At 36.9% G+C, this 17,716-nt stretch overlaps 2 protein-coding genes across 3 annotated transcripts in view; one reads left to right on the forward strand and one right to left on the reverse strand.

Annotated features, from left to right (window-relative positions):
* Positions 1-1,448: 1,448 nt before the first annotated feature.
* LOC128232464 (putative nuclease HARBI1) lies at positions 1,449-8,569 on the reverse strand. Its single transcript, XM_052946030.1, has 2 exons — positions 8,015-8,569; positions 1,449-2,829 (listed from the first exon to the last, which is right to left on the reverse strand). Exons 1-2 carry the CDS (start codon positions 8,213-8,215, stop codon positions 2,359-2,361), a joined length of 672 nt encoding a protein of 223 aa, XP_052801990.1. The 5' UTR covers positions 8,216-8,569; the 3' UTR covers positions 1,449-2,358.
* Positions 8,570-11,394: 2,825 nt separating this feature from the next.
* The window catches only part of LOC128231339 (GPI ethanolamine phosphate transferase 1-like), a 46,087-nt gene continuing 39,765 nt past the window's right edge, over positions 11,395-17,716 (forward strand). For both annotated transcript variants that reach the window (XM_052944015.1, XM_052944014.1), the window contains exons 1-3: positions 11,395-12,220; positions 15,674-15,795; positions 16,103-16,201. In XM_052944015.1, the coding sequence (XP_052799975.1) occupies positions 11,994-12,220; positions 15,674-15,795; positions 16,103-16,201 (448 nt within the window). In that variant the 5' untranslated portion in view covers positions 11,395-11,993. The remainder of the gene's footprint in view (positions 12,221-15,673; positions 15,796-16,102; positions 16,202-17,716) is intronic.

Raw genomic sequence — 17,716 nt, forward strand, 5'->3', positions numbered from 1 at the left:
ATTATATACACGCTTTATAAGTGAGTGTGGAAGTTCAAGCGCATTAAATATTAATGTAATTTTGTATATTTTCAGAACGACATATTGCTGGAATTGGTATTTCGCTATTTGTCCGTTGACGAAATTATGTTAACGGTGCCCTGCGTCTGCAAAGCATGGAGACGTGTGGTTGAGTCTGGATTAATTTGATGGCATTTCCGCTATGCAAGCCTGACTTGCAAGTCTGTGACCAACTACGACTCAGCACTCATGAAGATGTCCAACCTGAGACGTCTTACTCTGAACTGTGATTTGATAGAAAACTTCGATATTCTTTCACATATGCAACATCTAAAGTCCCTCGAAATGTATGCAGGGAGACCGCACGATTTAAAAACATTAGCGCATTGTGTAAAACGTTCCCTTACGTCTGTCTTCACTTTAATATGTCGGAGCCTTTATTTCACTACTGAAATCCAAACATTTCTAGCATATTTTCTCAGGAACGTAAAATCTTTGCAATTGTTTGGGTGTGAACCTCTAAAACCATGTGACTTTTTGTACATTAAGAAAAGGCTTCCACATATTACAGACGTACATGTGGAGATGAACACTACATAAATTGAAATTTGGGCAGAAATCTTTAACAAATATTATGGAACAATGCGATTCCACATCAACATGATTGGCATTATTCCAAGTAGAATGCTGCAGTACAACTGGTCACAATATCGAATGTAATGAACATTATAGTGAAAAGCTGTGATGACATTTTAACATTGTAAACTTAGAAATGCAATATAAAATCTGTTTTTCTATGTCAAAACACAATGCTATGTTTTATTTCATTTTGATTGATCTAAAGCAAGACAATATTATTTCGAATAACTTGGTAGGGCGTTGGCCCTTAACCTTAGCGGGATTGCGACTTAGGTTTAACAACGAAAAAATCCGCACTAATCCCAGTTCAATTCACAAAATCTTGGTTAAATAATCAACCCCCGGGTATACGCGACGGGTATGAGCTTTGATTTAGGTAACTTTCCTTCGACCTTGACCCAATACATAACCCCGCTAAATTAAAAAAGTGCCTTACCCCAAGAAGAGAAAGTGGTTTTTCGTCCTGACAAGATTAAAACAAATTTCTCAAATTTGGATCTCGTTCACCCTTATTTGTCCAACTTTACCAAATATGGTATCACAAACTTGGTTAAGGTATTAAAAGTTGTGCGTGGACAGGGGTTATCGATTAAAGGGAATGTCAATGTCATGGCCATCGCCGACAACCACGGTACTTTCTTCCGTTACACTTCATACGAACCATGGGACATTTGACTGTCAAAATCTCGTTATATATATTTCCGTAATAAACGTAACAGTGCAGTGCGTATTAATATCTATATAATCAATACATGTACTGTCTAAGTACATTTATAACAAAATCTCCTTTCAATCCACAAAATCTCAGAAAAGTATAACCATAAGTAAAGCATGAATGGACATATTTCCTTGTGTGTTTTTCTAAACACTTTAGGAACAGAACGGAAACAGAACATAACATGTTTTGTTCTAGTTTTACAGAGCAATACAGTTCCACATTGAAATAACAATATTTCTTACTGCAACTGTAATCATTAATGGGACGTTCCCCGCCACACAGTGACATATATCTATAAACTTGCTTAATGTACATTAAACCATGGTTGTGATCATCAAAACGCCAATTTCATAGCAAACATTTATGATTGTAGACGTTACGAGTACATGTTCTAGATTTAATTAGCGTGAAAACGTCTCGCGAATAAGGTTATTGCGTGTCTGTCTACCATCTTCGTTATTGTTCTTTTCCCCATCATTTCCGTCGTTGTCATCGCCATTGTTGTCATTATCATTGTCGTCAACACGGTCATCATTGTCATCGATGAAAGGCAGATTTCTCGAAACACAAATGTTGTGAAGAACCGCCACCGCAGATAAATCTTGGCACACTTGACTGGCGTGTACGTCATGTACCCACCGGACTTGTGGAAACATCGGAATCTCATTTTCCAAATCCCGAAAGTACGTTCAATCACACACCGTGTACGTTTGTGAGCGACGTTTTATCTTCGTTCAGCCTCTGTGTTTGCAGTAGGTAATGGTGTTAGGAGGTATTTCCTCAACAGGTACGCACTATCGCCCAAAAGCCATGCATTCTGTAAATCCAATTCTTCGTACACATCATACGTACACATTCACAGCTATTCCATATGAAAGAGTCATGTGTTGACCCTGGCCAACGAACAACTATATTTATGAATAAATTGTCAGCACTACATATACCCTGACCATTTATTGCATGAAATCCCTTTCTAGACAGTCACATACAAATGTTCATCTTCAGTCGGAGACATACGTGCCATCAACGGCACCAATTACATTGGGAAAGCCGCTTATATCATGAAATAGTTGCTTCGTTCTTGTAAGTTCTGCACGTGTAGTTGTAAATTTTATTTGCCGGGGCACTTGTCTCGTTAGGGCTTTAGATACCGCGTGAATGCTTCTTGAAACCGAGCGAATAGATATCCCATGCCCATCCGCGAGTACTGACTGGAAACTTCCGGTAGCGTAATATCGCAATGCAACAAGTACCTGCAGGCAAACCGGAAGTGACTGACTGCGACTTGTTGGCCTTACTAGATGTTGTTGAGTTTGTGCACATATTTCAAGAATTGCATCTCTGTCCAACCGATATTTCTTAATAATTTCATGATCGTTCATTACGTCGAGGGGATTCATTCTATCTCTAAATACCCTTGGAATATTATGGCGCCTTCTGTTACCGTCACCTCCCAGAAATACAAGTGCCATCTGAAAAGAGAAGAAATTCTAATATAACTGATTTAACCATAAAGTATTAAGTAAGGAGTTTGATGTTATCTGCGACCGAAATAATAATAGTTATCATCATCATCATCATCATCATCATCATCATCATCATCGTCGTCGTCGTTGTCTTCATCATCAGCATAAATTAATGAATGGTTCAATGTTATTAATTTACCTCAAGGATTAAAATTCCAACCACGATATTAAATAGTGACAGCTTACATTTAGCTTTTGTTATATTTATGTAACAACACCTTTTCCTGCGTTTGTTTAAGGAAACGTGATGAAAAGCGTGCTTGATTTTGTTACATAATGATGGTAACGAGAGCTCTAGGACACCCTCCAGGCAGTCGTTAAATAATGGGCAAGTTAACGATTATTCGTTAATAACGAACGCTTCGAGATAACGGTGTAAACCTTTACGAAAGGTTTACGATAGTCGTTATGCTAACGAGAGCTACGAGATACTTACCCCTGGTCTCATTAAAATCGGTGAGCCTAGATCGTATAGAGATTGAGAATGCATATGACTTGATAAAAAACCTGTATTTCTGAATTTTCCACAACATGTTTGCCACAAAGAAAATTTGCAAATTTTTTGAAACCATACTGGGATGATAATCTGAAAACCGCGCATAAAAATCTAAAATTCTTGAAAAATGTGTGGTGTGCGGACGGACGGCCATGGCAGGCGTCGTGTGTGTCCTACGTAAACTATAAAAATACTAAACGTGAATTTAGACGACTGCATAGAAATAGCGTTAACCAGTACTTAATTAAGCTTGATCAGGAATTAGATCGGAAGACCGAGGTAAATTCGAAAGATTTTTGGAGCCTTGTGAAGAGGCGGAGAAGCTCTACGAAGAATCTTGTGGGGGCGGGGCTGAACTTTGACAGTGCCTTTTTTAGGGACCCAAGCGTCATGACTGGCAAGTGGGCTGAATACATTTAGGACTTATACACACCGGTGACAGACGGACGATTCGATGATACTTGGAAATAGACTGTTGAATCAAGTGTACATGACATTAATGAAAGTACAACCTGATCTCTTAGCAACAGTTTCAATGGAGTGTGTTGCTACAGCCATAGGCGACGCCCCTACGGGTAAGGCTGCTGGTGACGATCGAATTCAATTTGAAATGCGCAAAAGCATTATTGTCACCGATTCTTGCAAACTTATTTACGCAGATGTTAAGCCAAGGCTACATACCTCCATCAATGAAACGCGGTATTATAATAACATTGCATAAAGTGTGTAACAAAAGAAAAGACAATTACAGGGCCATCACACTAATATCAACGATCACGTATTATTGACGCGCACCCGTGACAACATTTTGAGAAATATTAATAAACAACAGGGACGGTCTGGGGTGTAATATGACATCATTTATCATCAGAGAGAGTATTTTCTTTGCACATGAACATGGCTCCAAAGTGTACGTGGCATTTCTCGACTGTCGGAAAAGCATTTGATAAGGTGTGGCCTCCGGTACAAACTATCCACAGAATGCTCGCTGGATCCTACTTCGCTCCTAGCATTTGCTAAAATGTATTCGTGCGTGTCAAGCTGCGTTAGATATGGCCCCTACACCTCCGACTGTTTTCAAGTATGCCAGGGAAATCGACAGGGCGGGAAAGGTTCCCCGATTCTCTATCTCCTCTATATAAACCAGCTTTTCAGTCTACTAGAGAATAGTGGCTACGGCATTTGGTTTTTTTCAATAACACACTTAGCTCCCCAGCGGTGGTCCATGACATGCTCCTCATCTTATACTTAGCAAATAGACTACAAGCTATGTTGGACATTTGCAACGGATATTCAAAGCGCTGGCGATACGAATATAACGCTAATAAATGTTCTATCTTAGTTTTCGATGATAACGAAAACCATGACGATATACGCAGATTCAACCTTGGGAATGAAATTGTACACATCGCAAAAGAATATGTTCACCTTGGATTAAAGTGTGACTCTTTCCTTTCGTGTTCTGCGAATGTTCACGACGCTTGTGTAAAAATGCGGAACACCTTTTTAAACATATGCAATAGCGGGTTATACCCTTTGTAAACTCAACCCGTTGACATCGTTGACTATATCCCATTCCATTGTTATTCCAAAACGTCTGTATGGCTGTGGATTTTGGACAATGTCAACAACTGACTTATTAAAAATTGAAAAGTCCCATAGATTATGAATCAAAATAATTCAGGGTCTAAACAAATCTACAAATACAGACTTCGCATTAGGTGCACATGGTACTGTTTCTGCTGAAACATTAATAGACGTGAAGAAGCTCCAGTTCTTTGGGCAACTGTGTCGCTTGCCAAACAAATACATGGCTAGACATATTTTAACTACAGACTTGTGAGCTTTTACAATTTAGATAACCAGTCAATGGGGCTTGTGCCAGATATACATAGAATCTTAAAAAAAATACAGACTTCAGGACATACTGTGGACTATGTCCACAACGGAAATTCTCCACCGAAATGCATGTGGAAGAAAATTATTGAACTCAAAGTTATTTATCCAACACGTAGACAGCAATTTCAACGATTGTTCTACAAGGATTACATACCTGCGCATCTACTAGGGGAAAATACTGCCTCAGAGCTGTGGAAGGCGGCGAGAAAAATCCCCGATTACTATCCCTGAATAGACATTTACTTCGCTCAATTGATACACTCGGGCAAACGTTCCCTCAATTATGTGACATATGCAATTATCACCATGAAAATTACATCTTACATAAACTCTGCTTTTGTCCAAATTTGGTCGAACTTAGAGAAAGGCCATTGGACCAAATAATTATGCAAAAAGGATATCTACGTTTTATCGATCTGTCAGAGCAAACTTTGAAAAGCCAGTGCAAAAACATATTAGGTATAGCCACGGCTACAAATGAAAATTGTGAAATGGAAAGTATATATGTTGCAATAATAATATATAAATTGCTCCAAGTGAAGCAGTTCTATTGCTATTATATTGTAAGTGTATAATTACCAATATTGTGGAACACGCCTTGGTTATCTAGGTGTTCGTTTTCGAGCTAGGTTAACTACAAAAGTGTGTATGTTTTGCCTTATCACCCGTTTACAGATTAAATTCTTTTAATTAGTTTTTTTTTTATATTGTATAGGGTCTGTCAAATAATGCTATTCTTGATATGTTTAATAAAAACATTATGTTTTAGACCTATACATTTTCTACACACTCAGTCTATTACTTATTGCATGCATTACATTAAAGCAGTTTTAATATGATTTTGGAAATATATCATTTTTAGCTCACCAGAGCACGAAGTGCTCAAGGTGATCTACTGTGATCGGTTTTTATCCGGCGTCCGTCCGGCAGTCCGTCAGTCAGTCCCCGTCAGTCCGTCCATCCGTCCGTCAACAATTGCTTAAAAAACATCTCCTCTGAACTACCAGTCCAAATTCAATGAAACTTTACAGGAAGCTTCCTTGGGGACCCTCTACAGATATATAACAAGGGGTCACGATTGATCAACAACAACAACAACCACAGCAACAACAACAACAAAATGGCTGACTTTCTGTTCTGCTTTAAAAAACATCTCCTCTGAAACAACCACTCCAAATTTAATGAAACTTTACAGGAAGCTTCCTTCGGTGACCCTCTACACAATTACAACAAGAATCACGATTGATGAACAACAACAACAGCATCAACAATTTGGCCGACTTTCTGTTTTGCTTTAAAAAACAACTCCTCTGAAACTATTAGTCCAAATTCAATGAAACTTTACAGGAAGCTTCCTTGGGTAACCTTCAACAAAAATACAACAAGGGGTCGCGATTCATCAACAGCAACAAAAATCTGGCCACCTTCCTATTTTGCTTTAAATAAAAAACATCTCCTCTAAAACTACCAGGCCAAATTCACTGATACATTACAGGAAGCTTCATTGCATGACCCTCTACAAAAATACAACAAGGCATCGTCATCAGTAAAGATATGTTTAAATTGCAACATTTGTATTAATACTTTATCACAGAGTTATGACCCTTTGCTTGGGTGAGCGTTTTAGGGCCATCATGGCCCTCTTGTTTTCTAATTAATTGAAAATATTAAAATTTGCTTAAGATGCTTAAAATTATACTTATATCATTCCTTTAAATACAGTACAGTTTCTTAATTTAGACCATTGTATTCTTGCTAAATGTCTAGTATACAATGATTTGAACTTTATTTTAAATATCATAATCGTTCATTTTTAATAATAAATACCATTAAACTTGTTATAATTACTTTCAATTTCTTTCTTATGTATAATCCTGGGCTGGTATTCATTAAACATCTTAAGCCATTTCCTAACCTAAGTCATTTTCTTAGGTTAGTATTTCACTGGTTATATGATTTGATAACTTAATAATATCTCATTAATTAAATGTACTACACGTTATATTATGTTAAAAACTTGTACCTGTAGTTTTTTTTCTTAATTTGACCATGAACATTTAAGCAAATCGACAAGTAAAATTAACAAATAACTTAAGATGTTTTATTAATACCAGCTTAGGTTTTATTATCATACCCCGTAGAAACTGGAAAAGAATAAAATTCCCTTTTAATTAAGCTTGTGTCACACTTAATTCGTAACTTAAAACATAAAACCTTAAGTTCATAATTGTTAGTATTACAGCACCTGGGATTTGTATGTATATTGGTCTTGTCCATAACTAGTAAATGCTACATACTATTTTGAAGTAGGATTAATTCTTTATTGGTCCTGTTTTACTACCTGCCAATAAAATGCGACAACTTTCCATTGATAAATTACCAACTTTAGGAACTTGTATTTATTACAAATATGTAAGCAAATTAAAAGTATTTTTATACATGAAAACTTCTGTGTAAAGCTGTATATTACATTGATTCCCTTTATAACGAAACTAGTGTGTGTGTGTGTGTGTTTTCACTGTACCCGGTGGTAAATTACCTCAATTTGTATTTCAATCATGTTGTTGAACACATTGTCTGTATGTGTTATAACATGTATGTTGTAACGATATATTACCGTGACAAAATAAAAAGTGTATGTGTGTGTGCGCGCATGCGTGTGCGTGCGTGTGGGCACGCGCACGTGTGTGTGTACGCGTTTGTATACGTGATAATATTAGTAAATATGAATTTTACCAATTTTGACATTTCAAGTGACAAGATCCACGGGAGTCGCCCCTGCACACCATCCAAGATGGATCCTCGGGAGTCGCCACTGCACACCATCCAAGCTGAATCCACGGGAGTCTCCCCTGCACACCAACCATGCTGGATCCTCAGGAGTCGCCCCTGCACACCAACCAAGCTGGATCCACGGCAGTCGCCCCTGCACACCATCCAAGCTGGATCCAAGGGAGGCGCCCCTTAACACCATCCAAGCTGGATCCAAGGGAGGCGCCCCTTAACACCATCCAAGCTGGATCTAAGGGAGGCGCCCCTTAACACCATCCAAGCTGGATCCAAGGGAGGCGCCCCTGCACACCATCCAAGCTGGATCCAAGGGAGGCGCCCCTTAACACCATCCAAGCTGGATTCAAGGGAGGCGCCCCTTAACACCATCAGCAACCTCAGTAGCCTACAAGTCTATGGTGTTGCGGATAATATAATTAGGAAAATAAATGTGATTATATTTAATCTCTGACACTAATATACATAATAAAAGTTATTAAGTACAAAAGAATCACTTCCGGATTTGTCGAGACTCTAGACTAGTGATCAATGGCGAATGACATTATAAATATTAACATTGTAAACGTTATTTTACTCATTTTCACGATAGTGGACCATTCTACCAATTCGCATTAGCTTGTCATCATAAAATGATGATAGATGGTGATGGATGTTATTTGATAACATGAACACTAACAATAAAACTAAAACTTAATAAACATCATTGTCAATCTCAGAAAAGTATGACGAACCACCATACTACATCACTAATTTTAAGGTTAAATTAGTGTTTGCTTAATTAACACATCTTTTATTTGCAAGTTTTGTAAACATTCAAAGCACTGTTCTCAAAGTTATATAAACATTATAATCAATACCATGCACAAAGGCGGACCCTGCCCCGCTCCCCCCCCCCCAAAAAAAAAAACGTCAAAGTTTACTTGTTATGATAATATAATAGAAGAAAAAAAGTAATTTAATACGCTAAAAATGCATAATTTCGGATGTGTTAAAAGTTTCTTGAGGGTATACCCCAAAGCCAACTGCGAACACTGTAAACCAAGTAAATTTCGGTTCTTAGGGAGGGGCGCAAGACAAAAGCTAACGCACCTAAGTTAAACCCCTCTCCCAAGGTCAATTCCTAGATCCTCCCCTGATACATTTGCCCATATGCGAAATATCGCAATTGTTTTCATAACCCAGTTTATAACGTCGCATTCAGTGTCCCCCAAGTTTTCGTGTGGCGTTTTTGGGAAAGGGTCGTAACTGATGTTGGAAAAACCCGTGGTCCAATCCCTTAATATATCACCCTTGTTGTATGAACATACAAACGATGTTATTCATTTTCTTTAGGGTGATTCATATGAGATACGTATTTTTTGTACTTACGTGTCTCGTTTAAACGACTTGTTGTTGAAGCAAATGAATGGGAAAACCCTAGCTCTTTATATTCCTTGGTTGTTTTACGTGACCGGTGTAAGAGGTAGTAAACTCAAAATTCCCGTGTTCTGTCTTCGGAGCACCAGGCAAGGGTACAGCCACCCATCGGAGCACCAGGCAAGGGTACAGCCACCCATCGGAGCACCAAGCAAGGGTACAGCCACCCATCGGAGCACCAGGCAAGGGTACAGCCACCCATCGGAGCACCAGGCAAGGATACAGCCACCCATCGGAGCACCAGGCAAGGGTACAGCCACCCATCGGAGCACCAGGCAAGGGTACAGCCACCCATCGGAGCACCAGGCAAAGGGTACAGCCACCCATCGGAGCACCAGGCAAAGGGTACAGCCACCCATCGGAGCACCAAGCAAGGGTACAGCCACCCATCGGAGCACCAGGCAAGGGTACAGCCACCCATCGGAGCACCAGGCAAAGGGTACAGCCACCCATCGGAGCACCAGGCAAGGGTACAGCCACCCATCGGAGCACCAAGCAAGGGTACAGCCACCCATCGGAGCACCAGGCAAGGGTACAGCCACCCATCGGAGCACCAGGCAAGGGTACAGCCACCCATCGGAGCACCAGGCAAGGGTACAGCCACCCATCGGAGCACCAGGCAAGGGTACAGCCACCCATCGGAGCACCAGGCAAGGGTACAGCCACCCATCGGAGCACCAGGCAAGAGTACAGCCACCCATCGGAGCACAAAACAAGGGTACAACCACCCATCGGAGCACCAGGCAAGGGTACAGCCATCTACGCTTTTTTATGAGATTGACATTGTAATTATTAAAGGTGTCCGTCAGCAGACCTCGAACGCGGAGCCATGTGCTGTGCGAACTGGGTCGCTTCCGAATATATGTTCGGAAAACTTCAAAAATATCTTCGTTGTGACATAACAACTTTTATTGCATTTTAAATACATGTATATATATGCCCGTTTTTCATTCAACCTATGTTAGTTTTCCTTCAATCCATACTAGTTCGACTATGCCTGTACATACTACAAAATATGTATAAATTACTAAATATGTTACCCTCTTGTTTAAATTTATTTTCTACATTATGTAAACTGTGATAAACATGTCATATAACATGACCCATGATTGGAAATAAAATATATCTTATCTAATATGTAGCCGTGACCTTGGACAATACATACTGGTTCAATGTAAAGACAGAGCTCTTATGTTTTGGTGTGAAGTTAAGATTTCCCGAACTCTTTTTTATCATTTATCTATATTTTGTAACAATGTTCACTCTGAAACACAAGACTTCTAAATAGGCCCAGCTACGCCCCTGCAAGTCATTTGTAAACGTAAATTTGTGCAAAAAAGAAGTGGGCAATAATTACCTGCAGTTAGAGGTCTAGTTGATGGACTGGTAAGTAAATTTTGGCGAAAACATAACATTCAATAAAATAACGAACAAAATGTTGCTTCATGTTCTAGGTATGAAATTGGCTGACATTGGTGGTCACGTATGACAACTGATCGCGCCCATTTTACATAATTTATAGCATCGATCATGACTTTTATAACGGGTACCCGCTTTATTCGCCCCAATCGCCATTAGCGACTTCATGAAAAGAAAGATGGACGCAGCAAGCAGGTTCAGTGTGTGTATGACTCGTGATAAATTACGTCATATATGCTTCGTCGGAAGGCCACATTTTTCTTAAAATGAACACTGATTTTTTTTTTCTTGATATTAATTTTTTTGAATGAAACAAAGGGCAAATCTATGTCGATTACAGAGACCAACCTTAGTTTTATTACCAGAGTTCGATTAGGCTCAGGTGATTACTTTCTTAATGACGTAGTATTTATGACGCAATTTATCGGCACGTGGTACACACTCTGAGATTGTCGGTTGGTTGTGAACTGGATGCAGTGCAATCATCAGTGAGTGGTGTCATTCAAGCACTGCCACATTAGAAGTTGTTTCAACCTTTTTATATCGATCGTGATGGAATATAATAAATGGCCGTCAGTTAACAGGTATTCGACAGTTTATCTCTATGTGAAAATAGTTACGGTCGGGTCACTGTTAACTTGTACATGTAAATTCATATCATGTGATGATGATACTCCGATTAAGTAAGCAGAAAAATAACATGGTTATAGACATTAACAACGTGAAATAGTTTTCGATCACGGATTATTGAGGTTGTGACACGTTTCAATCTATTGATCATCCATAAAGGTATTACATACTGTACGAATAGACCAATTACAACGGGCACTAATTCGTCATTGTGGTCAATCAGACACGATTGTACATGCATATATCTAAGACGCTTGAATAGAGCGGTTGTTTACGGGTCGAGTCACCTGGTCAATAATCCAGGTAGGCACACCATATATATTTAGAAAGTAACGACCGTAAACAGAGTCATATAGCATTAACCGCAACTGAGTCCTAGATTATAACATAGATTCATGTATATTGGATAGAAAAAGGGACGATCTTGACTTGGATTTAATATCGTGAAAGTGTTGTAACCATGAAGTTGTGGGTGATAGTTGCAGTAGGATTATTAATTCATCTGGTGTTCTTTTTCTCCGTGTTTGAAGTGTTTTTTGCCACACCCCTAGTCACCGATTTGACTCCTCACAAGTCGCCGCTGCCGCCTCCAGCCAAAAGGCTGGTTTTCATTGTTGCCGACGGTTTAAGGGCCGACAAAATATTACAAATTCAGCCCGATGGAAAATCTGCAGCACCGTTTCTGAGGTAAATATTTTTTGGTTAATACACTTTCATATATTTTCCAGTTCTCGAGCAGTTTTGATATAAAGTCTGCTTTACATATATATAATATATATATTTACTTTATATATTTACTTTATAATTATTTTGAATTCCTGTCTGTCTGTTCATTAATTCCAAAGTAGTAGGGGGGGGAGTCTAGCAGGGCACAAGGGCCCGTGCCCACATGTTGGCAATAAAAACACCTAATTTCTAAACTAATTGATACCTTAACAATCAAAATGCTTATATAATTATATGTATTTTCACTTTAATAAAGCAGACATTCCTATAAAAAATAACTATTTATATGTATAATTTATATATATATATATCGGATAGCTGTTCAGTGTTTCTTGTCCCATAAATGAACTCCAATGTGTTATAGCGTTAATATACAAACTATACTGTATTAATCTTTCAAACATTTTTTTTCTTTAAAAGACAAATTTTTACATTTCCAATACATCAAACCCAAACCATCAGTGAACTTATAAAGACCTTAAGACACCCAATCATTCCAGTATCGAGCAACAACCATTCTGTGCTGGTAAGAACTTAAGAAGCATTAAAACTTTATGTTTATGGTATGGAAAATATGAAGTATGTTTACCCATATATACCTGATGTTGCAGTTGAAATGGTATCCATGGCCATACCGATACTGATTATCAGCCATAAAACAGGGACAGACCTGTATGAATACTTTATGTATCTAATTGCAGTTATAAAGTCAGTTTATTCAAAGTCATGTATTTTTATTTTCATAACCATATTCAGTGCAACTTTATCAGACTAACAGTGGTCGAAATAAGCACAAGCCCGCAAGCCCTGCACTGGTAAAATGTCTTCTGGGCTTGCTCAAATTCTGAATTTTTATAGCGGGGGGAGGAGGGGGGGGGGGGTCACCCCAGAATAACGCCCAAGTTTAGTTTTTATTTAAATTTAAAAGAAAAAAGGTAAAAAATTATGCCCAATATGCATCATTTGGGATTAGAAATTGTTAAAAAAAAATGGGGGAGAACCCCTGCATACATTTTAAACCAAATACATTTCTTCGGGTGCAATTAGTCAAATAGTTATGCCCCTAAGTTATGCCCCTGTTAACGTCAAATACTGGATTCACCCCTGACTTATTTTTGCAACTGGTTAATCATTTTTTATGCGAAATTATTTTAATTACTCGACAAGAGATTTATGTTAGCAACGTTTTATTTCATTGAAGTTGCTTAAATTGAGGTTAATTCATTCCTTTTATGAACAATGACCAACCAGCAACTGGTAGATAGGCATATAGAATATAGTAAATACAATCCTTAAATGATTTAATTTTTACTAGTGTGACTCCTTGGCAAGATAGAAAATATTCTGCAACATTTTTCAATAACTATTAAATTAACAATATAGCTAATTTCAACTTTTGTAGATGTTTTATCAGTCTTACAAGCATATGGCTCACATTGCACACTTTAAACTATATAAAATTGATGTCTGACAGTGTAAAAGCGGAATGAGTCCCTTTAAAGACTTCATTTCAGTTTGAATGATTTAACCTGAATCAAAAGAAAATATTGATTGCCTACTAGCACTGTATATTTTTATAAGGTATGCTAGTCAAAGCAGTCAGCTACAAAGGGAAATAATGGCACCATTGTTAGTGATCACGTTTAACTGAGTCACCAAACATTTTGAAATAATTGAGAAATTTCCTGTGCAAGTGTGAAAAAGTACATTTATTTATTAAATAAAACATAGTTTTTTGCTATTTATACAATATAACATTATTTTTCTTTGTTTACTTTTCTGTCTTCTTAAGGCATTTCCCCCTTGCGAAAAAGTGTTCATTTTTCCCAAAAGTTCATTCATATTTTCCCAAATACCGATTCCATTAATGAATAAAGATGCAATGTATTTCTTTCTTAAATAATGAACAAAATCTTGACAAGACAAGCTCTTTTACAGCATATTTTGTATTTCTCCAAAGCTGATATTTTTACCTGAAGTGCAAGGCACAGGCGGTAAAATTAATTCCCCCAAAAGACACTGATATATAATATGCTAATTACTAAATTGTTGCAAATGAACTTTGTTTATCATTGTTTTGAAGAATTGAAATGATCAGAGTTTCAGCGTTTATTGGACACAAAAGTATAATGATATTTATAACATACATTGTAGATAATGACAAAAACTGTTTTCACATATAATTATATATATATATCTATTTACAAAAGCAATATCCTATTATTATACAAGAAAATAAAACCAATTTTATTACTTCCCACAGAAGTAGCTTAACTTTTAGCTTTTCTTGTCTTAATTTCATAGCACTATAAACATATATTAATTTTATATATATAGCTATTTTTGGTAAAAACAATCTCTCTCTACTGACATCAAATTATTCCTCAATAATTTGAAGGATCTGAACAATCTCCTTTTTTTGTAAAAAGGGACTAGAGCCCCTTTACACCATGCCTAAGCATAGACACCATTCTGAAAAATATAATTAAATATTTTGTCAAATATGTATACAGTGTTCTCAATAAGAACGGGCTGCCGGCCAAAATGGACGGTTCAAATGGCAATTGGGCCGATTCAAATCTGGAAAAATAAATTAATTTTATTTAGTAGAATAAGTAGTAGCTGTTTGGTTATTTTTCTATTTGAGACGGTTCAACCGAAACATATTGAGAACCCTGAATATATACAGAGTAATGAGTTCATTGGAAACTGAAAAAAAAAGCAACAACATAAGAAATATATAACTTTTATTGCATTTCAGAATTGAAATATTTTTAAATATATCATCAACTGTGAAGTCACAAACCAATTCATTAATGTCAATAGTGTTCACAGTAACATCGAAATTGCTGGGATGGGTGTTGTTGACATATTTCTAAAATGGTGAATAAATTCACCTCATCTGGCCAAATAAATCACAGCTTATATTAATTATGCTCTGAAGAGCGATGAATGAAACACTAAAGAGTTGACCAACCAAAGCCTCTGTTGAGAGGGTACAATGAGACTGTCTCTTAATAGTATTGTGATCGTGCTTTGTTTAACTGATTGCCGTGCACCTTTAAACAGTAGTATAAATAGGAAATACTATTTGGCAAATATGATATAATTGAATACCCATATATTGATGAGTTTTGATAAACTTTTTATTTAAATGAAGTCAATGTTTGCAAGAAGTTATTTACATAAATATTTAATAATCTTTGGTTTCAATGCATATGCAATCATCAGTCATTGAAATTAGACTTTCAGATGAACAAGCTCAAATTCTTATACTATTGCATGGAATCATATTTTTGAACAAGCTCTGCTATATAAAATTCAGAATTTGAGCAAGCCAAGAAGACATTTTACCAGTGCAGGGCTTGCGGGCTTGTGCTAATTTCGACCACTGAATCATGACACTTGTTTCAGAAAAATTATTCAAGAGAAGGGTGGATGGGGCATCTCACATGCAGCTGTTCCCACAGCAACCAGACCTGGCCATGTTGCCCTTACAGCGGGCTTTTATGAGGACCCCACCTCTGTGGCCAAAGGTAGGGACTTCTTTATATGTGTCTATATATATATATATATGATATAAATAAATAACATAACATGGGTTTCATCTAATAATTTTTGCCAACTGGTTTCGCTTCATGCTCTTTGGGGCAATTAACAATAACAAACAGGCAAATAAAATTGCCCATGTAACTTTTTTTTTCTTTTTTTTTGAACCATGACAAATCCACATATTTAAATAAAAATTATATTCCTAGGGAAATCTGGCTAATATATATATATTTTTGTGCACCTATAATTGCAATGCCCGGACTCCATGAAAATGTATGTGTGTGATTGCAGACCTGCAGGGGAAGGAAGTTGTGTTTGACACAGTGTTCAATGAGAGCCAGTACACGTGGTCCTGGGATACGCCCAAGTTCCTCGCCAAGGTCACCGGTGGTATGTTATTATACTCAGCTGGATTGTTGTTTCCATATGATATTAAGCAAATCTGTACTTTATTCAAAAGGTTGAGGGAATGATTTTATCTTAAAGGTAAGCATAAAAAGCTCTTCTTTTTTTACTCAATTTCGAAATATACCTTTTATAAATTTATCAGTGTATAACATATAATGTTGAAATCAATGTGTGTATGGAACATTGTGTCAAGTCCACTGTGGTAACAGTGGTGACAAAAATGTTAAATTGTTATATGTTGCTAAATAAAAAAAAAGTTGGTCGAAATATAATATTTATCTGACGCCACATCATATCTGAAAGAATGAAAGAAGGTTGAACTGATGATGCTCAAATGACAGACAGATGACTAGTTATGTCGGCCCGATAAAAGATCGGACTGACTGGTATCCATGGGCAAGCCGATATCGGAGAGATATCATTAAAATATCTATCCGATGTTTGAAATATATCAGTCTGATATCTATCACATATTGGATTGCTGCCTGTGAAAGGGTCAATTTCCTACAAAAGTGTTTTTTTTTTAAAGTGATTAAAATGAAAATGGATATTTTGTATCTGACATTTGTATATTCTATGTATTAAAGAGTGAAGCAGGGCCTTAAATTGTGTTTTCAATGTCAGAGTTTATTTATGCTGTAACAGAATATTTACATAATAGTTTCTATCTTCAAAAATGTTTGAAATTTTTATAGTGTTGAAAAAATGATTAGTATTAAAACTTAAAAGTATTTATTCAATTATCAGAGCAACAAGGATGTCTCCAGGCTAACAAAAGCTGGGTCAATATAGCCATGTGCTATTTCATATTCAACATTTCAAAATGGCAGTTTTTTTTTTGTTATCTTTACTAGATAACCCTATTAAAAGGATATTGTAGGGTACAAGTCATTTAATACAGATGCAAACACTGGAAGATTATCATGAGAGACTGCTGGTATGTGATAAACTGTCATCATTATTTATTATTAATATTATCATAGTCCTCACTTAGATGAATGGTTGCAACGGTCGGTGACATTTACTAGCTGTTATTGTTTAACAATTTACCCCCATTGTCATGTAAAGGTCATGAGGCCGGTCATGAGGTGGAATGTTGGACAAACATTTGTGACAGTGCATTTCTGATGTTGGTCTAGTCCTAAATGCTTCATTTTAATGAAATACTCTTATACATGCTGCAAATGAATGACTAAAATATTATAACTACATGAAGTTGTCAAACATATTTGAGATATGTACCGGTAGTCTGAATTAAAAAAAAAATTGCTGTAACTACAGGGCTTTTTCTATAGTACTCACGGGTCCGACCATCGGATCCATTCCCAAAGTAAAATATAAGATATTTTTCCCAATCTTCAGAAAAAAATCACAATATTTTTTTATTTTTTTTTAGAAAGTCTTTTCCTGTACTGGTTCATTTTCAACATCCTAATAAATTATGTGATGTAAAGTTTCTTTGATAATTGAACTCGGAAATCATTGATTTTCATCACA

This window comes from Mya arenaria, chromosome 4 (genome assembly GCF_026914265.1).
Source record: "Mya arenaria isolate MELC-2E11 chromosome 4, ASM2691426v1".
NCBI lineage: Eukaryota > Metazoa > Mollusca > Bivalvia > Myida > Myidae > Mya > Mya arenaria.